This window comes from Mesocricetus auratus, unplaced genomic scaffold (genome assembly GCF_017639785.1).
Source record: "Mesocricetus auratus isolate SY011 unplaced genomic scaffold, BCM_Maur_2.0 Super-Scaffold_100676, whole genome shotgun sequence".
Lineage (NCBI taxonomy): Eukaryota > Metazoa > Chordata > Mammalia > Rodentia > Cricetidae > Mesocricetus > Mesocricetus auratus.
The window spans coordinates 81,232,291-81,259,944 of NW_024429266.1; the positions used below are offsets into that span (position 1 = coordinate 81,232,291).

General features: G+C 36.4%; 1 protein-coding gene across 2 annotated transcripts in view; it reads left to right on the plus strand.

Moving 5' to 3' along the window:
* Cdh7 (cadherin 7) overlaps positions 1-27,654 on the plus strand; it is a 134,768-nt gene that overhangs the window by 27,894 nt on the left and 79,220 nt on the right. For both annotated transcript variants that reach the window (XM_040738179.1, XM_040738178.1), the window contains exon 3: positions 25,994-26,288. In XM_040738179.1, the coding sequence (XP_040594113.1) occupies positions 25,994-26,288 (295 nt within the window). The remainder of the gene's footprint in view (positions 1-25,993; positions 26,289-27,654) is intronic.

Below are 27,654 nucleotides of genomic sequence, written 5' to 3' on the forward strand. Positions count from 1 at the left end.
TTATCAAACATTTGTAAGAGAGCTATGTGTTCCCTAAGAATTCATATAATTACATGTGGTACATCTGGAATTATTGAGTCAGAGAAAATAACATAAATAGAAATTTGGAACTTTCAAGGATGGCATTATAAGAAAGAATAGAATGCAACTTATGCTATCCAAACTTACTTTTTAAAAATTTATTTATTGTGGGAATGAGGAGGCATGTGCCACAGAACAGATGTGGAGGTCACTGGACAGCCTGCTCAGATTTTATTTTCCACCTTGGGGGTCCCAGCTATCAAACTCAGACCCCTAGGCTTCCCTGTAAAAGTATTTACCAGCTGAGCCACTTTACAAATCCCCACTTCAAACATATAACTCTCACTTTTCACTGTTTTCTTCCACTTCCACTCTCTTTTACTTCCGTAACTATTGATCCTTTTCATTTGGTAATGATTACATTTAATGGGGGAGTAAATATTGAAATATTCTTTTAAAATATGGAAATATTCTTGATATCCAATGTTGAGTTCTATTTGTAGAGAACCGTTGGAGTTTGGGGAAACACTGTTATCAAATTTAGAATACTTGTTGTGTTGCATGGGAGAGTATGTATGCGTATTTGACTCTCATTTTATATGTTCAGCTACTCTTACAACTAGAGTGACCAGTCCTGAATAATAGGAGGCTAGTGTTTTTTCATTAACATGAATATGAAGCTCTTAATCTGTTTTATGTCTATTTCTGCTTAAAGACAACTTGTTTAATATAGAATGTTGGTCTGTTAACATTTAACTTACAAACAAAACACAACTCATACTTTAACAAGCTGATTCAACATCCACATGCTGACCCTCTGTGGTAACTTTCAGACAGCAAACATTTCAGCACCTGAGCCAATTCAAAATGTCAAACCATAAAAAACCCCATGTAGTCAAAGAGATGTGCCTCTAAGCTGTCTGTCAGAAATGTAAGTGTTTAAATCAGGAAGCTTAAATAATAGGGCAGTGCTTCCCATCTTTAACTTTGAGATAGTTATGTGAAGGAGGATAATAAATTTGTACTTATTTTCTAGTACTAAAAAATGACTATAGATCATCTCATTGTATGCATAAATTAAGCATTAAAAACACAGCCCAAAAATAGTGAAAAGGAAGTGCTTCTATTTGTCAGATTAGAGAGAAAATCCATGTGGCTCAGAAAGCATTAAACATTCATTTCTTAGGAAATTGGTTCTCACAAATAAATCAATAATAAATCTATGGGTAACTGAAAATAATGTTGGCAATGAGGATTAAAATAGTTGTAAAGAAATCATACTCATGTAAGAAAATTCTGAAAACCCCAAAATCATCACTGAAAAACTATGATCCTCTCTTAAAGTACAAAATGGCTTTTCATTTCATTATGTTCAGATATGTTGCAGAAAGTTGGCAAATAATGCAGAACTTCACAGCATCTCTGTCTTTTTTATTTTTAAATTTAAATTAGAATCAAGGATGCTTCACATGTCCATCCCAGCTCTCTCTCCCTGTCCTTCACCTCCTCCCATGCCCTCCCACTAACCACCCATTCCTCCTCCCCCAATCCCTACTCCTTTCCCCAGAGAGGGTGAGGCCCTCCGTGGGGCATGTCCATAGTCTGTCATTTATCCATGGCAGGGCCTAGGCCCTCCCCCAAGAGTCCAGGCTGAGACAGCATCCCTCATTGTGGGATGGGCACCCAAAGTCCATTTGTATGCCAGGGATAATTACTATCCAAGGCCCCATAAATTGCCTAGGCCTCCTCACTGACACCCACATTCAGAGGGTCTGAATCAGTCCCATACTGGATGTCCAGCCATCAGTTTGGGGTTCAGGAGCTCCCCCTTGTTTACGACAGCTGTTTCTGTGGGTTAAACAACTCCAGTATTGACCCCTATGTTCATCAGTCTTCCCTGTCTGTCACTGGGTTCCAGGATTTCAGCTCGATGTTTAGCTGTGGGAGTCTGCCTCTGCTTCCCTCAGTCATTGGTTGAAGGTTCTGTTTTCCAGACTCTGGCAGTGGGATTGTAGGCTGGTGTTTCCCTGATCCATGTCTAAAATCCATATATGAGTGAGTACATACCATGTTTCTCTTTTTGTGACTGGGTTACCTCACTCAGGACAGTTTCTTCTAGTGCTGTCCATTTGCCTGCAAATTTCAAGATTCCATTGATTTTTTTTCCAATGAAGAGTACTCCATTGTGTAAATGTACAACATTTTCTCTATCCACTCTTCAGTTGAGGGGCATCTAGGTTGCTTTCAGGTTCTGAGTACTACAAATCATGCTGCTATGAATATAGTGGAATAGACATCCTTGTTGAATGAATAGGCATCATTTGGGTATATGCCTAAGAGTGGAATTGCTGGTTCTTGTGGTAGGCTGATTCCCATTTTCATGAGGAATCTCCATACTGATTTCCAAAGTGGCTATACAAGTTGGCACTCCCACCAGCAGTGGAGGAGTGTTCCCATATCTCTACATCCCCTCCAGCATAAACTGTCATTGGTGTTTTTGATTTTAGCCATTCTGACAGGAGTAAGATGATATCTCAGAGTTGTTTTGATTTGCATTTCCCTGATGGCTAGGGATACTGAATACTTTCTTAAGTGCCTCTCAGTCATTTTATACTCCTCTATTGAGAATTCTCTATTTAACTCTGTAGTCCACTTTTTAATTGGGTCCTTTGGTGTTTTGGAGATTTGCTTCTTGAGTTCTTTGTAAATTTTAGAGATCAGCCTTCTGGAAGATGTGGGGTTAGTGAATATTTTTTCCCATTCCGTGGGCTATTATTTTTAAATCATCACCATAACAAAACTAAGATATGAATAGCTCATTTAGTCAACAGCTTATATTAACTGAACTCTTAGTGACACAAAGGAAATCCAGGAGCAAAATCAATCATTTCTGTGGAAAGTTTGAGTCCCTCTATAGGCTGAAGAAGGCCTCAGGACAGTAGACATTGTTGAGTCTTTATAAATGGCTCCTATAACTTTCTATTAGTCTAGCCTTTATGATGGGAATCTTGAATATGTCATTAGTTCAGTTACGTCTGGAACAAATCCCAAGGAAAGATACTATGAAGGTAATTGTGTTCATATCATGGCGGTTGAGTATTACAGACAAAATAAAATAAATAAATTATAGGAATTCATGCCTTTTTTTATTTTTTGAGACAGCCGTGTAGCTGTGTAGACTAGGATGGTCTCAAACTCACAGAGATACACCTGCTTCTGTCTCACAAGTGCTGTGATTAAAGGCATGCCTCACCACCGCCAAGTGCTGATGTACAGAAAAATACCTGAGAACGGAAAACATACCAATAGAGAAGTACTTTTTTTAACCACAGTTGTTAGCCACACTTGAAAACAGTATTTTATAGTGTAAATGCAGATGCAGACATGAAGAGAGTGGCTATTAAGCAAGGGAAGTCAGGGCAATAGAAACAGACCCTCTCAGATATCCTCATTGTAAGACAAACAACTAGTAATCATATGGCTAGTTTGCAGTCAAGTATCATACACAAAGACAGAGAAATGGAACCAGCTCATCATTAAGAAGGCATATTTTCTACCTCATCACACCATTTCTGTTACAGAAGTGCTCTTAGATATGTCAAGGTTGGCCTGAAGTTACAATATGTCATAACAACAGAAACTACTAGATAATACATCTATGTGCTTAATGTGCAGACATCGTTCATGAACCCATTGAATTCATTCCACAGAAGTTGATTTCATTATTTCCTGGGGGGGAATTTCAGTAAGTTGTCATAACATCAAAAATTGTGCTTAATCTTGGGCTCAATCTTTAAAGCTGTAAGTTTCCTCCTTAAAAAAAAAATAAGAATCCATGGAATTTGCTTAATTGCCAAGTCATATGAATGAGTGTTCAGCAGTTCTTTGTGTCATGTTTTAATCTTTTTACTGTTATGTGTTTCAACTATTCCTAAGTTGTAAATGCTATGTGTCATCTATGAAATTGATTATAAAATTTCTGCATTGAGGTTGAAATTAATGTATATTGTAAACTTCCCTGGATAAGAGCACCAACACCTAAGATATTATTAATGAGGTACGCTTGTGTGTGTGTGTGTGTGTGTGTGTGTGTGTGTGTGTGTGTGTGTGTTGGTGTGTTTCAAAGGAGAATTCACTGTGTGAATCCTATGGGCTAGATTCTGAAACTAAAATAAAAAGCTGAGTATTGGCATTTCCCCTTTCATTTTCCTGATCAGAGTCATGGCCCATGTGGTTCCTTCCACTAGGCCTCTCAACCATTATGGGTGGAATACCTCAGAGTAGGAAACCCAAATAAAGGCTTCCACCATTAATATGACTTTGCATTCATTGTTTGCAGCTAAAGGAAACACCAATAACATAGTTGCACTTAACATAATCATACATGACATAAGATTTTGCCACATGAAGTATAATTTCAAAAAATTTCTGAGATCAAGGAAATAGTACTCTGTTTTCTTGAAAAATGATAAAAATGTTGTAGTCATTATTGCATTTCATATAAAAGTCATTTTAGTAAATCTCTACCTCTTGAGAATAGAATTGTGTGCTTATCAAGGTGAGTATCATTCATTTAACAACCACATTCCATAATAAAACCAAGTTATTAGTACATACCAAGTGAATTATTAGCCAGCAGTTCAAAATAAATCTTGTCAATGTAGCAGAAGAACTTAAGCATGCTACAGGAGGAAAAGTTAACAAGGCAATGGAAATGCAACTAATAATATTTGTAAGCTCTGATTCCTTTCCTTCACAGTGCTAGTTTATGGTTCATAAGATCATAATGGAGGGAAATTTCACTACTGATAATTGTGTTCCACATTTTATGTTGTTGAAAATGTTTATATATTTGGTGACATAATACTTTCTATTATACAAATATCATTTTTCTACTTAATTAAACAAAATCATTGACTGGATTGAGCCTTCATCACAGGAAATGCAATGTGTAGTCTTACAAAGAATGAAAGAATATTCTAAGCATGTATTATCATATTATTCTAAATATATTAAATGATTTAGATTAAAATTATTTTTGGCATAATTGCACTCATTCATCTTTGATATAGGCATTCAGATTTTTGTTTCCACAGTCTCCCATGTTCTTTATATATATTAAATTAAACATATAATAGTAGTTTCTGTATGTTAATGTTCCCCAGTAATATAGCTATGGCATGAGTGTTTACATTTTGAATAGAGCATTTTTCCATTTCCTAATCCATATTTCTAACATGAATATGCTTGGTTGTACTGTGGAGATCAATGATGAAATATGTTTCCAATAAATTTATGTAATATTTAACATATGACATCCTTATCAGATCTAAAACTTCAAGTGGTAACCAGGTACAAATATGTGATGGGGGGCTGAGGTTGATAGAAAATTAAAATACATATATTCAATGATTTATTAATCTAAATATAAATTTTTAAAACCATCCAGAACTATAATTATATTGCTTAGTCTACTATCCCTGCTATGTTGAGCTTCATGCATTCATGATTAATTGGAAGACTTACCCTCAAATTTTACATTCTCAATAACTATCAAATGACCAAATTATTTTTAATATAAAAAACAGAGACATGAAGCTAGTGTGTTGTGCAGTCACAAGATAGGTAAGATACATTCTGAAAAATTTTGTGAAGTTTTAGACAAAATAAGGAACCAGTTTTGTGAGTAATTAAAATAAATAATTGCATTACCATTCGGCAAAAGGCTCCTTAGTAAAATTAAATCTATAAAAGCTTGTTTTAATGTATTAGAGAAGTAAGAAAGAGAATTAGTCAAAATGACTCATATGTCTTTCAATATATTTATTACACTTTGATGCTCATTAGAACATTTTCTGAAAACAAGCATGTGCCATCATAAATTTAACTATGTTCATTGTGTGAATAAGTAATTAAGAATTTAACTGGACACAGGGTGTTATAGAGGGAGGATGAGTGGCACGCTATGTACTGATTAGATATAGGAATAATATATATTATGACACATCTTTAAACCTAGCTAATATCCTTACATGAATTCTAACTAGACTTTGAATCAAAGTCGATGTCACCTTCTAGTGTAGAGATAAAGACCATCAGTTAGTTTGCTCAACTAGGACACAGACACTGGGGTCTCTACTGTCTTACAGCTTTCTATGATCACCAGCTGGTGATGCTTTCTTAAAAATACTTATTCATTCAATTCCTCTGTTGTCATCCCATTGCCTTCTCTGCATTACACAAATGTCGGGCAAATGACAGTAATAAGATGGTCTTGTCAGAAAGCAGAGCAGTTGTGAGAAGTGTAACAATTCACATCAGTTGAGTATTCAGGAGAAATGTTAAAGCCTGTGAAGGGACACTATCTCTTACTCATGCCTGAGTTTACAGCATCTGCCACGGTATCTACATTTCACAAGTATCTTCAGTCTATACCCGGTGGACCACAGGTGGCTAAGGATAATGGCTATGAATGTGACCTAACACAAAATTGTGTATATTTTGTGTGAACTTCAAGTTCATAAGATTTCACAACATTTTCCCTTTGTAATTAACCTGCTGGGTTTTATGTAGGAACCTCATCAATATGCAACAAAACAGTGTTGTATTAACAATGCCTATAAGTTTGAGATTCCTGAAGTTAATGCAGAAGACAGAATAGTAAAGTCTATGTTTGTGGCTTCAAAATAAGAAAAACCAAATTAAGTTGTAGCTTGATAATGCTAAATAATGTTGCATGAGGTCATTCATGTGATAAATGAAATACTCATGTTTCTATTCATATGCAGTACCTAGGAAACAGTTAATTGCACCCATTTGGAGACAAAGCAGCTGATAATTAGTGTCTTTCAGTACAGAATTTGCTTTTTAATATTTTCATAAAAGGAACTCTTTGTAATAAAGATGTGGGACACATAATCTGCAACACACCTTTTAATTTTATTACATTCTTGGTCTTCATTCTCCTCATTTGATCAATCAAATTCTCAAATATTGTCATTTTATAGTTTTTTGAGCCTGTTGAAAAATTGTTGAGGACTAGGAAGTACAAGGCTTTGAATTAACTTCAAATATATGTAACAAATATGTTGTTAACAATAAATTTTTACATACTGTTCATGTAACAATAAATTGGACATCACCAAAGGAAAACAATCTCATTAATAATCTTTCTGAAACAATGTTGAACTACCAAATATGAGAAACAACAATAAAATTATTTTTCCAATATATTTTTTATTTAAATTAGAAACATGCATGCTTCACAAGTCAATCTCAGCTCCCTCTCCCACCCCTCCTCCCTTGCCCCTCCACCAGCCCCTCCAGCCCCCAACCCAGTCCCCACACAGTTCCCCAGGGAGGGCAAGGTCCTCCATGGGGGATCTCCAGAGTCTCTCATTTCATCCAGGACATGACCTACGGCCTCCCCCATGTTTTCAGGCTGAGAGAGTATCCCTCCATGTAGGATGGGCTACCAGTTTATTCGTATGCCATGTTAAACACTGATCTACTATCCAAGGCACCAGAGATTGCTGAGGCCTCCTCACTGACAATACATTCAGGGGGTCTGGATCATTCTCCTACTGGCCTCTCAGCCATCAGTCTGGGGTTCAAGAGCTCCCCCTTGTCAGGGAAGTTGTCATTGTGGGTTTCATCAGCATGGTGTTGACCCGTTGGCTCATCGCTCTTTCCTCTCTGTCACTGGGTTCCAGGAGTTCAGTTCAGTGTTTAGCTGTGGCTATCTGCATCTGCTTACATCAGTCACTGGATGAAGGTTCTAGGATGGCATGTAAGGTAATCCTCAATCTCATTATCAGGGAGGTGCTATTAAGGTAGTCTCTCCACAATTGCATAGTTTGTCAGTTGGTGTTATCCTTATAGATCTCTGGAAATCTTGCTCTCCTCTATTCTTCCTCTGACTCAACCTTCCTGTAACCCCATGTCATCCTCTTCCATCCTCTTCTCCCCCTCTCTTTTTCCCAGTTCCCTCTTCCCTCTGCCCATGCTTCCAATCTTCTCAGAAGATGTTGTATCATTGCCTTCTCTGGGATATCATGTGTATTTCTCTTGGGAACCTCCCTATTTCCCAGACACACTGGCATTGGGATTGTAGGATGGCACTCCCCCAATCCATGTTTAAAATCCATGTATGAGTGAATACTATCATGTTTGTCTTTTTGTGACTGAGCTACCTCATTCAGGACGGTTTCTTCTAGTGCCATCCATTTACCTGCAAGTTTCAAGATTTCATTGTTTTTTTTTCCACTGAGTACTACTCCATTGTTTTTCTAGACAATTTTAAGATTAAAAAAAAAGACTTCAACTAGATTCTTATCAATGGCACTTTTAAAAAATTTAAATTAGAAACAAGCTTGTTTCACATGTCAATCCCAGCTCCCTCTCCTTCCCTTCCTCCCTTGCAGCCCCCACCAGGCTCCCCAGCACCTCACCAAATCCCTACTCCATTCCCCAGGGAGGGTGAGGCCATCCATGGGGAATCTCCAGAGTCTGTCAGGCTGAGAGAGCATCCTTCATTGTGGGATGGGCACCCAATGGCATTTTTTTTATTGCAGAGTACTTGTAATTATTTTAAACAAATTATCAGTTTGTGTACATGTATGCAAATGTGATTGAAATATTACAAATATAATAGTAGTCCTATGAACTCACTAAAGGGCCTGGATATGGAGTCATGCTTTCTATTATTATTCTCAAGCTACCTTAATGAAAACAGAGCTTTGTTAGTGGGATGGACTGTGTAATGAAGTTTCATTTACAGTCCATCATTAGAATCTCACAGAGCCTTTGAAATTGGATCCCACACTATGACCAGATGTTCTCTCTATAACTGAGAAGGCATAAAGCTGACAAGATGTTATATACTTCAGCAGAAGCAGCAAAGCCAAACTTCAGACCCATCACTGTGATTGTAAAACAATTAATTTGTTATGGCAATGTATATTTATTCATTTGCCAAACATCTCATTGTTGCTGTGGGAATCAGTCCAGTAAAGTTGCAATTAGCAAGAGTATGTGGATACTTGTATTCCATTCTTTTTATTTATTTATTTATTTATTTATTGAGGTTAGAAACAATCTTGTTTCACATGTCAATCCCAGCTCCCTCTCTCTTCCCTCCTCCCCCCTTCCTCCCTAACAGGTCTCCCAGTCCACCACCAAATCTCCAGTCCAATCCCCAAGGAGGGTGTGGCACTCCATGGTGGAACTCCAGTAACTTGTCATTTCATCCAGGGCAGGGCCTAGGCCCTACCCCAAGAGTCCCAGCTGAGGGAGCCTCTCATATTGTGGCATGGGCACTCAAAGTCTATTTGTACGCCAGGGATAAATACTACCCAAGACCCCATAGGTTACCTAGGATTCCTCACTGATACCCACATTCAGGGGGTCTAGGTCAGTCCCATGCTTTCCACACAGCCATCAAACTGGAATCCAAGAGCTCCCCCTTGTTCATGTCAGGTGTCTCTGTGGGTTAAACTAGCCCACTCTTTTTTTTTTTAACTTTTTTTTCCAGTTTAAATTTAGATAAGAAACAAGGTTGCTTCACAAGTCAGTTCCAGGTCCCTCTCCCTTTCCCTCCCCTCCTCCCGTGCCCTCCCCCCAGCCCTCCCCCCTTATCCCCTCATTCCCCCAGTGAGGGTGAGGCCCTCCATGGGGGTGTCCATAGTCTGTCATTTCATATAGGGCAGGGCCTAGACCCTTCCCCAAGAGTTCAGGGTGAGAGTGCACCTCACATTGTTCTGTGGGAGTCCAAAGTGTGTATACTTGGGATGGGTACTGATCTGCTGCCCAATGCTCAATAGATTCCCTAGGCCTCCTCACTGACACCCAGATTCAGGGGGTCTTGATCAGTCCCATGCTGGATTCCCAGGCTGATGCCTGGGATTCAAGAGTTAACCTTTGTCTGGTCTGGTCAGCTGTTTCTGGGGGTTAAACCAGCCCAGTCTTAATCGCTTTGATCATCAGTCCTCCCTCTCTGTTACTGGCTTTCTTGAGTTCAGCTCAGTACTTAACCAAGGGAGTCTGCCTCTTCTTTGATCAGCCACTAAATGAAGTTTCTGAGATGGCTCAGCCGTTAAAGGCTAGGCTCACAACCAAAAACTAGCCCACTCTTAACTTAGAAATAAGGACAATATCCTAAAGAATCCATTAGAGGAGCTTTATTACATCATTCAATAATTGTAATCATTTAATAATTACTCTGGGAATATACATTCTGCTAGGCTCATAATATCCATTGAATATGACCAAATATTTAGGAAACAACACAACTTGATTGCTTTAGTTCCTTTGGCTCTAATGGTTGTGTGTCTTCTCTGTTATTTCTAATCCTTCATCCACTTCTCTATGGACATTGTTTTAAATTGAGGCCTCTGGCCTTAATTAAATTTCACTTGACCAAGTAAACTTATTTTCACTAATGCATGTTTTTGTTTATATTGTACTTGGATATTCGGTTTTTAAGACAGCATTAGCTACTTATTCTCTAATGGTGTGCTAGATATTCTCTTTAAGGTCTCCTGAGGCTGAGATTCATTCCCTTGAAACTGTCCTTCATATTATCTCAGTGCACACCAATGGAGCTTGAGAAATGCTGCTGCAATCATTGCTTACTCAAAAGAGTGGAAATATATTAGGGGGTTTAGATGATATGAAAAGGGAAATGGAATTTTTTGTGATCCCCATATTGTGTAAAAGGGAATTGGTGAGTCCACTAAAGCACAAGGAGTCAACTTTGTGTTTGTATTATTGTATGGTGTCACACACTTGAACTTGGGAAAGCCTCTTCTGTTCCACCAACCATAAAAAGAAAAAAAGAGTGTGGGTGGAAGAGCAAGTGCTGTTCATCTCTGTATATTAAATCAACCAAAGCAGACAGTGCAACGTGGAAGGATACGCAATCAGCTCTATAAGGCAGGTTTTGTAAGGATAATGCCATACTTAGGATATGTTTTATGGCTATGTCCCACAGACTTGCTGTGTCATTCTGAAGCTTAACCCTGTGATCTCTAAGCATCAGGAAGTCCATGCTCTCCTCATTTTCTTCATTGCTGGCCTTTTCCCAAAGTCATCTCATCTCTGCAGTCTAGTTCTCTTCTTTGTGCAATGAAATGAATTTCTTGGCCAATATCCATAAAGATCCAATTAAAATGTGTATTTTTCAATATTTAAAAGATCATTATTAAATATATGTGAGTCATACCACTTGTCTTAGCAAGTCATTATCTGATGTTTTTGTCCTTGGCCATTCTAACACCAGCATCCAGCCTTGAAAGTTTTTGGGTTTATTTTACTCTCTTGCTCTATAAGGCTGTCAGCTGTGGAAAGGAAGCTTTCACTTTCTCCTTTCACAGCTCAATTTAATTCTCCTCTCCATCGATGTTCCTTCTTCTTTTCTTTATTTATATGCAAGAATTTAGACATCTCCCTCATAAGTGAACATTCCTGCCCAGGTTGTCAAGATATTGTTCTCCATTCCAAAAATCTTGAGACACTTTCTCTAAGGAAATGTAAATGTGAAGAATTTTAGTGAATATACTTATTTCTATTTTGTTGCTAAGCATAATTGCATTAAAAGCTTGTAAAAATGTTATCTCAACTTAGTTTGTAAATCAGTTAAGGAAATTTGCCAATGGGAATAACAGTAAATGGCCTAAAATATGTCACTCAGTCTGATTGCAATAGAAACTGATCTTGTAAACAACAACAACAAAAAAGGATAACATAATAGTGAAAAACCCATAGGTAGTAACGGTACTTAAGAAAATGATAGCATTTATCAAAGCCATTACTTTTACCAACATATAATGATGATTGCTTCATGCTATTTGCTGTTTCTGGATATTTATTCTCAGTATATGAAAAATGCGAGTAATTGCAGCATGGAATTTGATGCTGCAATTGTAGGAAGGCCTTAGGCATTAAAATGTGACATTGTGAATTTGAGGTATAAAGGGAAATGCAAAAAAAAAAAAAAGGAAAAAATTAGAGGTAAGAAGTAAAATACAGGAATTGCAAAGAAAAACATAGTATTAATAATAAGTTGCAACATTTTACCACACTTTACTTTCCATAAGAGTGGTGTATGTTCTAATAAATTGCATGATAAAATGTTATTTATGGTATATTTCCCCCATCTAAATATAACTGTAAACTAACTTGTATATAGTGCCAGAGGAATCAGAGAGTTAGCATAGGGACTACCAATCTAATCTTTGACATGCAGCATTTTAAGTAACTGTCTAAAGGCTAGTATTGTGTTTTACTCAGAAGCATATTAAAATTACATACCATCATATGATATAGGCATCAGATTATGGGAGACCAATGAAAGACTGCTAAGTTCTAGACTTTTTTTTGCCTTCTTATTTTTTTCTTACTTTTTCTGGGAGATGTGAACAATTGTCTTTATTACCATCCTTTCAGTATCTCCTCACAGGACAACAATGACAGGTAAAAGAATTGACACTACCCTATTCTAGATTCTTGGACCAGTGAGTTTACTTAACTAAAGAAGCATCATTGAAGGGCCATTTTAAATAATATTGGCAAATTAGCCATTCATAACAGAATAGACTTCCATTCCCAGGGAATTGTTACTAGTTATATAACTTCATGAGTCTAGAAAGTTTCTCCTGCAGCCTGGTAATTTCACTTTGGGTTTGGTGATTTCTGCTCTATCTCCTGGAGAAACAAAATTTTAATCCAGAGGAAATATCTATACTGTATACATTTCTGTAGTGTTAGTCAGTGGCAGAATTTAGACTATTTAAGAATGAAGCAGGCATAAAGAATTGAGGGTGAAGGTCAAAAAATAATGGGACTAGAAACAAATACCTGATTATTCAATAGCTCTAAATTCATGTTTTTCTATGTAGTGGTTAGATTTTTCACACAGAAAAGAAATAATCCAAGGATATCCAGGCCATTTCTTAGAAAAAGAGAAGACATGGCAGTGGCAATTGGCATCCCTAGATATTATGAATGCAAATTTATCTACAGAAGAACCTACATTCAAATATGGGCAAATATTATGTGGGTTCAGAAAAAAATAACTTTTCTAAGTCATAATTTCTGATCTGTAAACTTCTTTTGTAATACTTTCTTAGAAAAACTGTGACCTTTTTTCCAGAGTATTTTACACAACACCCTTTCCTTCCTTGCCACTTGAATAAAGTATAATTAATGACACCTTCAAGCAGAAGGGTAAAGGCTGGGGTTGTAAATACAAAGTAAAGTATGAAGCCTCAGAAATAAGAGAGAAGGGATGAGTTACTGAGTTTTGGTCAATGGTTCAGGAACTATTCTATTATAATGTAGTTGAAAATTGGTCCCATGTCACTGAGTAAGCTGTCAACCAGTTCAGGGTTTATGATAATTTATCTTTGGCATATACATGCACAGTCAGAGAAGTATAATTTCCTTTTTATTTCTTTTTGATTCTTCTGAAATTATAAAGGGAACTCATATGAAGCTCTCTTCTTTTGTTATAGAGATAATATTTTAATAAATGGAAACAGCATTTGTAATAATGATATAAACATCTGTCTCAAGTTATGCCTTCCAGAGACATTTCTATTTATTACTATTCCCCAACAGCAGATTAATGACAGGATGTTGTTATTATCACACTGCTTCTAGAAGTTCTGGGTAGTATAAGTTGAAATGATTTGAATTGGATGTCAGTCATAATCTCTGCATTTGAAAACTTGATCCCAGGCTGAAATACTCTTTGAGAGGCTAAGGAGAAATGGGCCAATGAAGGGGGCCTTTAAGAGTTTAAAAAATCATTCCAATTTGAGATTGAGTTCTCTGCTTCATTTGTTAGTTTTAAGATACCAGATTTCAGCCTCCTGCTCCAGGTACCATACCTCTGCTCTCATATCATGAACTGTTATCTCTCTGTAACTGTAAACCCAAATAAATCCTTCTTTTATTAGGTGTCTTGGTCATAGTGTTTTATTGCTGCAGTAAGAAAATAACTAAGACAACATCTAAACCTTGTAACCACAATGTGACAGAATGAAGTACAAAGAAAATATATATTGTAAATCTCAGAAGACAAAAATAAATGGTGTTTCTTAGATATTTAAGCGATCCTAAGTAGCATTGTGATTTAGATTTTAGATAAATTATAACTTTGGTTATAATGTGCAAATTTTAAGAAAGTATAAAATTAATAAAGCTCTCAGAATTTCATGTGTAGTTCACTTATTGTGTTGACATACCCTTTAAGGATATTTTGTATGTGTTGTTCAGATGGAGTTTTAAATAAAAAGCTAATTTTTTTCTGATCAATCATCTTGACCAAATTGCAAACTGGTATACAGAAGTGAACATTAGTCATGATTTCCAAGTGCTCAGAAATTAAGGTCTTTTTTTTTTGCTATATTTTATTTTGTACATGACATTGTTACGTCGATGTTGTTAAATTACAGAATGAAATGCTACAAGAATGTATCTCTGACTTTTTAAGGATAGATGATTTTAAACATATTTTAGAAATGTATGATTTTTGCCTACTGGCATAGTGATATAACTCTAAATTTTAATTTTTGAATCTATTTTAAACTATGGCAAAATGGCATACCTAAAACTCCCCCTCCTCCTTGGTCTTTGCAGTGCTTGGAGTCAAAAGTGTGCAACGGGTGGTGACATACTTGGTTACTTACTAATTGACTACACAAATGATTGTTGTTCCCCTGAGATTTGCACTGAGTCTTAAGTTCTCCAATTTTAGATAACATCAGCACATTAGACCATAGGACTCTTATCTCTTTTCATATTTCTTGTTGTATAATAGAAATACAAATTGATTTAAGTTATTCTGAATCTCTTGAGGGATTGCTATGGTGTTGCTGAAGTGTTTGATACAGTCCTCTTGAATCCCAATTCTGTGGAATATGGATAATAGAATATAGTCCTTTTATCTGATTTATGTTGAGAAAGAAGGAACGAAATATCCTGTGATGAAATAAATATGGTTTTTAAAAATTAACTTACTACATTTTCAAAGTCAAAAACATTATTTCATCACCTACAAATCTAAATCTAATTTTGTGAAGCGCAGCCTTAATCAAGCAATAGAATCACTCATTCTCAATTAACCTGTTGCCTTTTACCTTCATTTACACTGTGATGAATGGATAGCCCCTTGCTTGGTTCTAATAGTCTTCTACTAGCATCAGAAATTCTCATGCGTGAAAGCACAGAACAACAATAGCTAATCTCTCAAGGATAATCAGATAACTGCTTACAGATGACCCACCATGTCCACCTAATCATTCACTTTGTCCTTTGGTGGTGGCAAGTGCCCTTTTTACACTTTCAACTTCTTTCTGTTTCTTTACAAAGTTCATCACAATGATTTGTGAAGAATTTTATCCTTAGGCCATTAAACATTGTATTCAAAATGGTGAGGGTAGAAATTCAAGAAATGAAGGTCAATACAGCTACGGACACATGGGAAGGAAGCAAATCATTCAGAAGAGACTGTCATTTAACTCTCTATGCTGTTGCTTACAGGATCAAACAACTTTCAGGGCTTGTGTCACTCAAGTTGGACCATGAATCTGTTAATCTTCATTCCTGCTATATTTTGGATGAGATATTTTTCCAGTCTCACAGAAAAGTCTGTCCTAGAAGTTTGGTTTGTTTTCATTTTTTTATTTATTGTAGGAAATTGTGAGGTTTATTAAAGCTACCCCAGTGATTTTTTCAAGGATTCTTTTTTTTTCAGTTTTAGCATATTATTTCCCAAATTCTATAGATATGTTTACTTTTTCCTTTCACATTTAGTTAATGAACATGTTTTATTTCATGTCTTTCAAAAACGAGATCATCAATACAATAGAATTTTTTTTTCTCAGATGCACTGTGTCATCATTTCTTCAATTTAGATCATTGGTTAATATGTTGCATGTATAATAGTTTGATACAGCAAATGAGAAAATCTGGCCCATAGAGAAACGTCTGGTAGGTTTAGGTAGGTTTATCTAGTCTAGGCAATTTTGTTTCTTTTATTGAATAAAGACAACTTAATTAGATACTCTTCATGAAGTTTGGTATAACAAACACATTTGTGAGAATATGTAATAGAGGAGTTTCCAGTGGGGACCTCTACTATGGGTTATGACTTCTATTTAGTTTGCTATACTGCAGTGCCTCCTTCAGCTAATACTACTTAGATCTACAAATTTCTCATCAAATTGACTTACTGAAGTTCTACAGTTATTCTTAGAAAGAGACAAGGTTTATGTGAGCTCCAGCTTGACTTGTGTACAGAAGAAGTGATTTTCTTCACTCACTGATTGAGTCAATGTACCAACTAACCTGTCAGGTTCCTTGGGAAATGCACTTTGAGATAGAAGAAACCTAGGGAGACTGGTTAGAAAAGTATGTCTGAATGGAAAAGGAGTAAGTGGGATTCACCAATGCACGGAGTAGAGCAAGCTGACAAAGACTGAACAATTTTATAGTGGCTGATGGTTCTCACTTGTGGCAAAGGGAAGGCTTTTTAAACTTGTTTACTAAAGACTAATTAATAAGCCTAATTATTGAAGGGTTAAAGCACTCTCTGCCTGCATTCCTATTGGGCTTTCTCCAGTTCTGTCTGCATTACTATCTTCCTTGCTCACTATTATTTATGACATGGTAGTCATTACTGTCTTTTTGCAACCAATGGCAATATTAGTTAACTTTGGACATATAGTAATTCCTATATTTGAATTGAAGCTAGTCAAGTATTTTCTCTGTAGCCTATACAAGTGTTGATTTCCTGCCCTTGAATTCATATTTTAACATTGTATTTCTATTCCATCATCTACTAATGTTTTTCTTTTCTAATCCTCAAGGCAAGACATCACAGTTGGAAATTTTCAGGAAGTATATTGCAGGCCTATTAAGGCATTGCCATGGTGGATGTTTTTCTGATATGTTCTTGAATCTGATTTGCTAGTATTTTATTGAGTATTTTTGCTTTGATGTTCATGAGGGAAATTGGTCTGTAGTTCTCTTTCTTAGTTGTGTCTTTGTGTGGCTTGGGAACCAAGGTAATTGTAGCCTCGTAAAAAGAGTTTGACACTGAGCCTCCCGCTTCTATTGTGTGGAATACTTTGAGGAGTATTGGAATTAGCTCTTCTTTGAATTTCTGTTAGAATTCTGTACTGAAGCCATCTGGGCCAGGGATTTTTTTGTTTGGGAGACTTTTGATGACTGCTTCTATTTCATAACGGGTTATGCGTCTGTTTAGATTGTTTATCTGCTCTTGATTTAGTTTTGGCAAGTGATATCTCTCCAGGAAATTGTCCATTGCCTTTAAATTTTTGAATTTTGTGGAGTACAGATTTTCAAAGTATGCCCTGATGATTCTCTGGATTTCCTCAGTGTTCATTGTTATGTCCCCCTTTTTATTTCTAATTTTGTTAATTAGCATATGCTCTCTCTTTTTTGGTTAGTTTGGACAGAGGTTTTTCTGTTTTGTTGATTTTCTTAAGGAACCAACTCTTTGTTTCATTGATTCTTCTCAATGTTTTCCTGGTTTCTACTTGATTGATTTCAGCCCTCAATTTGTTTATTTCCTGGTGTCTGCTCCTCGTGGATGAGTTTGCCTCTTTTTGTTCTAGAGCATTCAGCTGTGCTATTAATTCTCTAGTGTGACTATTCTCCATTTTCTTCATGTGAGCACTTAGTACTATGAACTTTCCTCTCAGCACTGCTTTCAGAGTGTCCCATAAGTTAGGGTGTGTTGTGTCTTCATCCTCATTGAATTCCAGGAAGTCTTTAATTTCTTTTTTTATTTCTTCCTTTACCCAGGGATGGTGCAATTGTGCATTGTTCAATTTCTATGAGATTGTAGGTTTTCTATGATTTATGTTATTGTTGAAATCTAAGTTTAATGCATGATGGTCTGATAAGATACAGGGGGTTATTCCAATTTTTTTGTATCTGTGGAGGTTTGCTATGTTTCCTGTTTTGTGGTCATTTTTAGAGAAGGTTCCATGTGGTGCAGAGAATGTATATCCCTTTGTGTTTGGGTGGAATGTTCTATAGAAGTCTGTTAAACCCTGTTGGGTCATAACTTCTATTAGTTCTTTTGTTTCTTTGTTACGTTTCTGTCTGGAGGTCCTGTCTAGTGGTGAGAGCAGAGTGTTGAAGTCTCCTGCTCCTAGTGTGTGAGATTTTATGTGCGATTTGAGCTTTAGTAATGTTTTTTTCACAAATGCGGGTGCCTTTGTATTTGAGGCATAGATGTTCAAAATTGAGACTTCATCTTGATGGACTTTTCCTTTGATAAATATGAAATGTCCTTCTTCATCTCTTTTGATTAATTTTAATTTGAAGTCTAGTTTGTTAGACATTAGGATTGCTACACCTGCTTGTTTCTTGGGTCCGTTTGATTGGAAAATCTTTTCCCAACCCTGTACTCTGAGGTAACATCTGTCTTTGACGTTGAGATGTGTTTCTTGTATGCAGCAGAAGGATGGGTTCTGTCTTCGTATCCATTCTGCTAGTCTGTGTCTTTTTATAGGCAAGTTGAGACCGTTGACATTGAGGGATATTAATGACCATTGATTAATGATTCTTGTTTGTGCTTGATTTATTGGTAGTGAAGTTATTGTGTGTAGGTTCTCCTCCCTTTTTCTTTTGGTGTTTGGTAAAGTGGGATTATCTATTGCCTGTGTCTTTGTGAGTGTAGTTATCTTCATTGTGTCTAGGTTTTCCTTCCTGCACTTTCTCTACAGTGTTTGTAGATGCTTTTTTCAAAATGTCAGGTGAAAGTCTGGTGGGTAATCTCCATTTGCCTTTTGTCTCTATTGCGCTAAATACCATCAATGAAGTAAGGCAAGGAAAGGAAGAGAGGGTCAGGTTGTTAATGGATTGAAGTATTAGTGAGGTGTAGGGGGGGATGGGGGGCTGTAAGAGAGGAGGGAGTTGGAACTGGGATTGTAATGCAAAAATAAATTAATAAAAAATCAGACTAGAAAAGGAAAATATACTTTTCATGTAGAATCCTGTACACTAGCTTAGAGTCTAAGTATGATCTGTAATGAAAGGTCAATTTGGTATAGATTGTAGAATATTTTTCTTACTTTTTTTCTGTCCAGAATACATAGTTTTCAATAACACAGGATGACTTTCCCATAGTTTTGAAACATGCTACAAGAATTATTTACATTAAAAATCAACTCCTAATATTTGTTTCTTATTTTTGTATAGCAACTTTATGACATACATCAATATAACAATTGTGAAGCATTTTTTTCCATTTCTTTCCCCACCACTTCTTAGGTAAAATGATATAGGCTTCAGACAATATTTTCAATGTTGTTGTTCAACTCAGCTGCTAACTAGTCTCAGTTGAAAAAGCAAATTGTACCATTTTTCCTTGGATTAAAGCTGTACAGGTGATTCAAGAAGTTGCTTTTGACTGCTTCTGGTCTTTCTTGGAGCTGATAACTAACTGATTAAGGTGCAGTACTCCTTTGGAGTTCAGAAGCAAGAATGTGAAGTCTTCCTAATTGCATTAATTAAGGATGATAACTCTGCTCCAGTTTGTCAGGAAGAATTAGAATCGGAAAAGACTGCTCTGTTGGTGTAAATGTTTTGTATCTGACCTGGGTAAGCAGTAAGAGTTTTTGATGTTTTCCTGAGGGTCTTAGGGCTTCCATGTGGAAGACAGGCTGCTTTCTGTCTGAGTTGTCTCCTGTTCTTTCATCACAAAGCTGTAGCTACGACTATTCAGCTCTGAGGAAGTACACTGCAGCAGGAATGTGCATACACATCAAAAAAAGAAAGAGAAATAGAGAAAGATCATTTCCTCTTAGGAGCACAGATGATTGTGTTGTACTTTTAGGTAACATTTATAAGTACGGATAGGGAGCTGTGCTTTGTAGTATTACATCCACAAGCATTATTTTATTTTATCTGGTCTCAAACATTTAAGTCCAAGTGTTAATTCACAATAGAATTTATAGCAGATCAGTAAACTGAGAATTAAGGAGGATGAAGATAGCACAATGTAGAGCAAACAGGAGTCAATACCCATAACTATGACTCCTTGTACTCCTTTGAAGGAACACCATTCCTTAAATATTGAACAAAGAATTCAGTTTGAACACAGATGACAAGTAGATTGCTGAGAACTCCTTGTGATTTTGTATTCAATATGAGAAACAATATCTTTTACTTATTGTTGGCTAAAATTTAATTGAGGTTTCTTGGCAGTTATCTTTGCTTGTGCAGTCCCTGAATCATGCCACTATTTCTTGTTTAGCTATGTATGGTAATTAACGTTAAACTTCTTAAACCAAATATCTTAATCAAATATGCTTCACAAGTAAATTGTGTTATAGTATCCTGGACCACATGATGATTTCAAGTTAGGAATACTGCAACCAAAAAGAAATGACTCTCATACTTGTTTCCATCCTCAGTATTTCTGCAACATCTTGATAACTACAGGATGTTTTGTGACACATAGAAAATATTTATTGAAAGTTACAATGAGAAAAGAAAATCTGGAGTTAGTTTGCAACTTTACTTCATTTCCAGTATCTATTGTGTAAATCTACCCTCTCTACTTATGATAATACACATTTTCTTATGCACAAATCCAATAGGATTATAAGATTGCATTTAATACTTCATCTGCATCTTTTCTTACCAGGGTTACAATAAGAAAACAAAATCTCTTGTAAAGGTAGAGTAATGGCTAGTTTTCTCATAAGTGAATCATAGGTGAGTCTACAATTTAATGTTACTTTTAGTATCGAAATTTTTATGACATATATTAATTTCTGCAATAGTTCTACTCTGTATAGGTTTGTATTCTATATGGTAAGTTTAGTATGAATTCATTAAGAAGCGCAATAATAATGGTAAATTATTTACCTTTATGAATTATATTCCATGCTTTATTTCAAATAGTGCTCATAACTCCTCAGAAAACTTCACCTCTTTATCACAGCTTTACATAGCATTGGGATGAATCATGAATAAAGACAAGCTTTCAAGGAAGATAAATTTTCAGTTTAAGAATAATATGGGGAAAAATGTTAACCAATATGTTGATCTTTTTAAATCTCAGTCGTATTTCAGGAATGTTTAGCATTTTTAGTTGGTATTTTAAGGAAATCAATTAAACATTCTTTTTGGTAATGCTTACTAGGGTGTCTCTGGTTACAAGATATGCACAATAATCTTAGTTCACCTTCACAATCACAAGTTACAAAATAAATAATGGATAAAGACATGGACTAAAGAAAAAGGGATTCTGTCATCAAAAAACTTATATTCCCTGGTGCGATTGAAACCTAAAATGACAAACACAGGAATTATACAAATACTTCTATTTTACAAAACAGATTGTGAATTTACCAAGTTTTGTGGTAACATGCTATTTACTGAAAATATAGAGTATGCTGAGTATCTAGTTAGTATAGAAATTTTACGTTAATAGAACTATGGGGATTCAGTAAAAATGAGCATGCATGCATGAGTGTTGGGCCTGAGTTAGCTACAGTTCACTAAAAGGCATGTTCTAAATGAATGTGTAATAAATAAATAAATGAATGAATGGGCAATACTACTTATGTTCATTCAACAAGGACTATTTCAGTATGCTGTTCTGAAACAACACAGCTTTTGAGAGTGAGTGAGAGGGAAGGCTGGGTAGATAGTACACATCTGGCAATTATAATATTATAGACAATGAGATAGTATTAAATGTGTGGTAGTATTAAAACAAGGGATGAATGAGGATATTTCTAGTTGATTAAGTAAACTATTAAAATTGGATTAAAATACTGAAAGGTATAAATATTTAATTGTTACTTATATGAAACATTACACAGACTGAGCCAAGTGTATTTGCATAGCCATGATGATACAGATGTATAGATATATGTATGCCACAGTAATTGATGAAAATAATAATAAATTTGCAAAGGGACAAGGAGGGAGAGTGGGGGGAGCAAAGGGAAGGAGGAAATGATGTAATTAAATCATAATCTCAAAAAATAAGATAAATATATTTTTAAATACAGAAGGCAAGTTTAGTTCAGAGAAAATTGGTGGAGCAATGAAAAATACAAAGATGATATGGCATAGAAAGTGAGGAGACATTTTCAACAAAATATAATGGAACCACAGCAGATGGTTAAGAAATATATTTTTAAACATGCTTGTTGATCATGATATCCACATACCATTGCTTCCCTCCTTTCTCTGTGCCAACTGGTTGTCTTTTCTTCTTTTCTTTCTTCCTTTCTCTCTCTGTCTCTCTCTCTCTCTCTCTCTCTCTCTCTCTCTCTCTCTCTCTCTCTCTCTTACTATTAGTAACTTTGGAACGTTCCTAATGTTTCTTAATGAACATGAAACAATAGATACATAAAATCTTAAAAGTAAAAGAAGTTTACGTCATAATAACTACTCACAGAAAGCACACATAAACACACAGACAAAAATGTGTGTGTGTGTGCCAAATTAAGAATGACAGAATGGCATTTCCTAGGCTGGATTCGATTAGCAGTTGAGAGCATGTGTTGCTGTTAGGGAGGACTCAGGTTCAATTTCAATGAAGATATTACAGGGTGGGAAACTTCCTTTATATATGGCACTGGAGATCAAAAAGATTTTTCTGTTCTCTACAGGCACTTGCACTCATGTACACACACACACACACACACACTCACACAAACACACACAGGTAAGAATTTAAGACTGCTGCTGAATATTTGTGCTTTTTAAGAAATTTTTAAAATTTAATTTAGAAACAATCTTATTTTACATATCAATCCCAGTTCCCTCTCCCCCACATCCTCCCATGCCCCTCATGGACCCCTCATTCCACCCACATCCATTCCTCAGGGAGGATGAGGCCTTCCATATGGCATCATCTAAGTGTCTTATCATTTGGGGGAAGGCCTAGGCCCTTATTTGTGTATCCAAGCTGGGAGAATGGACTCCCAAAGTCTATTCGCGCACTAGGGATAAATACTGTTCCACTGTCAGAGGCCGCATAGACCACCCAAGCATGCTAACTCACACCCAAGTTCAGAAGGCTTGGTTTGGTCCAATGCTGGTTCTCCAGTTTTTATGACTAAGGTCTGTGTGCTCCCACTTGGTTAGGTCAGCTGTTTCTGTGGGTTTCTCTAACCTGGCCTTCGCCTTTTTGTTCATTTATCCTCCTTCTCTACAACTGGATTCCAGGAGTTTGGCTCAGAACTTAGCTGTGGATGTCTGTGTTTGCTTCCATCAGCTACTGAATGAAGGCTCTAGTATGGCATTTAAAGTAGTCATCAATCTCATTGTAGGGTAAGGGCATTTAAGGTAGCCTCTCTACTGTTGTTTAGATTCTTAGCTGGGGTCATCCTTGTGGATCTCTGAACATTTTCTTAGTGTCAGATGGCTCGCTCTATTAAAGTATCTCTTTTCCTGCTCTCCTTTCTATTCTTCCCCTGCCCTGTCTCAGTCTTCCTGATCCCTCATGTTTTCCTCCCCCCTGCACCTCTTCTCCCCTTCTCTTTCCCCTACCTCCACCCCACATGCTCCCAATTTGCTCAGGAGATCTTTGTGGGAACAAGAGACCTTGGCCAGAGTTCCACTTCCCCATCAGTCTGGGAGCAGGCAGCTAGTAACCAACTGCAGAGAAGACATGTTTACTAAAAACAATACGGTGCCCATAAGAAATGTTTACCTGAGCAATGAGGTTTGCCTTCCATTCCTGATAAGGGCTTGCCCACGGGAACACACTGACCTTGACCTTTTCCAATGACTAACTGCCCTTCCTGACACCCCACCATTGCATCTTGTGTCAGGGCATAAAAGCAAGAGCCTTCTTGGAGCCTTTTTCGGGCCTTCTTGAGGCCTTCTTGAAGCCTTCTTCAAGAAGCCTTATTTCACCACCAATGGGTCTCTGTGTCATCAATCCCGACACCCACTGTACAGGCTGCACAGTGACATGGCAATCTTTTCAATTTCGCCTTTTTTGGGGGTCATGTATGTCCCTGTGAGGGTCCTCCTTGTTTCCTAGCCTCTCGGGAGGTGTGGATTGTAGGCTGGTAATCCTTTGCTCTATGTCTAATATCCATATACGAGTAAGTACATACCTTGTTTGTCTTTTTGTGACTGGGTTACATAACTCAGGATGGTTTCTTCTTTTTCCATCCATTTGCCTGGGAATTTCAAGAATTCATTGTTTTCTTTTTCCACTGAGTAATACTCCATTCTGTAAATGTACCACATTTTCTCTATCCACTCTTCCATTGAGGGGCATCTAGGTTGCTTCCAGGTTTTGGCTATTACAAATAATGCTGCTATGTACATGGTTGAACAGATGTCCTTGCTGTATGAAAGTACATACATCCCTTGGGTTTATGCCTAGGTGTGGTATTGCTGGATCTTGAGGTAGACTGATTCCCATTTTCCTGAAAAACTGCCATACTGATTTCTAAAGTGGCTGTACAAGTTTGCATTCCCACCAGGAATGGAGGAGTTTAATGAAACATTGCAATATTTCTCTTCTTTTCTGAGTACTCTCTTTCACCAGCGAGTGTAACAACATGAATTTTTATTTATTAAAACTATGATTGTATACCCAGATTTATAGTACACATGTCTTAATACCCAAGGCAGTTCATTGTTTTTAACCAAATTAGCCTATATTAATTCTACAAGAATAAAATGTAGATTTTAAGAAAATATTTGTTGTTCAGTTTGTCAATTACCACAATCCAGTTGTGATATTAACTGAGAGGAAGTTGTTATTGATAGGAAGAAAGTAATTTTCTTTGTCCTTGAGGAATCATATGTTGATAAGTGTGTCAAGAAGGAGAGGGGGAGACGAGAAGTATTGATATTCTTGTAACAATGAAGAAACAATCAATATTAATTATATGTCTTTAAACTCTTCTGATATCACTCATGGATATTAATCAGCATAATAATGCAAAATGCAGCATCAGAACTCAGACTAACCTTCACTTTTAAGACTCAATTTATAGTATCTTTCTTGTGCCTATAATGTGATCAGTACATTTTGCAACCATGCCAGCTGAGTGGATTTAGCACTCAAGGAAATGAATGATTGGTGAAATGATGAATTGAGTAGCATGTTTCTCAGGTTATGAAGTTCAGGAAAATATATAATTATTTCTATGTTTCCAAAGATTGATCTGTGTATATTGTGTTGTGACATAGAGCAGGGTCAGTTCAGATATGAAATGCAAATCAGACCGTGTTGTCCTGCACTTGACACCAGTGTTAATCATGAAAGTCTACTGCAGTTCTTTGTATTTCAGCTGTTTCTTGTACACATATTGATTTAAAATCCCTACTTTGATCAGCAATAAACTCTCTGCTTCAAAAATAAAATGCTGAATAAGGTTTGGAGGTAGATTTAGAGACTGGACTTTCATTCATGCTGGTTAATCATTATGTGGTTTGTATATGAAGACATGCTAGGGAGGCAGGAGATAGAGCTCGTAAGATATGGTTCCATATGTACATACATATATGAAAACTAATGAGTGTCTCAGAAACAAATTTACAAATATACAGAAAATCCCATAGGAAGAAAGTAAAAACATCAATATGTATGCATATGTACTTGATGACTCGTCTGAGAATGCTAAATTTAAAAAATGGACACACACACACATTTAAATATATGCTTAAACATATATACTAAAATATATTCCATCTATATATGTAATATATCAAAAGTTCCTATATTTCTGAATGGGATGAAGACATATTTGGAAATGAGACTATTTACAGAAAGAAAAGATTACTATACATCCTTGCTTCTGTGCACAATCAGCACTTGACTTATCTTCCCAAGAACAATGAAATCTCATACAGCTGTCTGATACAAGAGTGAGTAACTTTTACATGTCTCCATGTTGCTGAATCTCTGGTAAGTTAATCTCATCTTACATGAATTTTTCACCAGCTTCACTCTGATGTTGATAAAGGAGATGGTTCCATCAAATACATCTTGTCAGGCGAAGGGGCAAGTTCCATTTTCATTATTGATGAGAACACTGGGGATATTCATGCCACCAAGAGATTGGATCGGGAGGAGCAGGCCTATTATACACTCAGAGCCCAAGCTCTGGACAGACTCACCAACAAGCCTGTGGAGCCTGAATCTGAATTTGTAATAAAAATTCAGGATATCAATGACAATGAACCCAAATTTCTGGATGGCCCATACACAGCTGGAGTTCCTGAAATGTCTCCTGTGGGTAAGTAAAGAGCACATTATTTTTGAGTTAAATGTCTGAAAAATATACTGGTATATGTGTAGCAATGATCAGAATGAAAGTAAACTGATGACATACTAGAAGCCATGACTCATTCATTCAAATCCTCCTTTAAGTGTTTGGAAGTTTACCAGAAGTTTTCTGCTGTTGTTTCATATTTTTACATTTTACAATTTTATCCTGTTCCCTTGGCTCAACTTTCGTTGTCTTTAATAAACAAATACCGTGTGAATTTTCCTTTCTATTAAATATTTATATAAAAATATGATTATAATGACTTCTAACATGTTATTTTTTAAAGTAACTGTATGTTCTTTCAACCCTCCTCCTCCTCCTGCTCTTCCTCCTCCTCCTCCTCTTCTTCTTCCTCCTCCTCCTCCCTCCCTCCCTCCCTCCCTGCCTCCCTCCCTGCCTCCCTCCCTCCCTCCCTCCCTCCCTCCCTCCTCTCTCTCTCTCTCTCTCTCTCTCTCTCTCTCTCTCTCTCTCTCTCTCTCTCTCGTGGCAGATTGTTCTAGAGACTCTGAAAAGAAAGCAAACAAAAGAACAAAATCTTCTCTATTAGGGCAATGATCCTCTGATTTTCCCTTCCCATTTTTACTGCCACTAATTCTTTTGTAATCTCTTCACTTGTAAATTAAATACCGAGTTGTTTCTCATAGTAATAAAGCAATAGGTAAACAGAAAACAACAAAAAGCACCTTCTAGGATCTTTCAGCAGTTCTTCATTTAAAAAAATGCAAACTTACATGTTTACTTTATGCCAAAAATTTAAATTCTGTTTTAAATTTCAATGTTTTGAGTATTCCCCAATAGCATTTTATTTAGCCACTATGTAATTTACGTATATAAATTATTTGTAATGGGACTGTAAAATAGGACAATGTGTTTATAAATGTAATCCCTGTTGGTTTTATTATTGAAGGACTAAGCTCATTTAAGATATTGGTGAAATTTATAGCACATGGACATTTTAACCACCATTGTTTATCTTGTTTTATTCATTCAGTCCTTTGACTGATGTTGTTACACTGGTGGTTTGATTGTACAGGTAAGTGTTCCACTTAGGGCATGGCAATTTAGAACCCAATCTTTTGGGGACATGTGGCTCTATCTGTTAGAGAATTTCAATCTTAAAAAGGAATTATCAAGACTTTTAGTCATTAAATATTCTATAACATAGAGAGGTTCTAATGATAATATGTAGATATGCATGTCTCTGACAAAGCACATATGTACCCTTTTTCTTAATTCTGGCCATGACTTCAAACAGCACCTTGCAACTGTTTCCCACAGGAATAAAAGAAGCAATACAGTGACAATAAGATTCGGGTGTGTGTGTGGCAGGTGT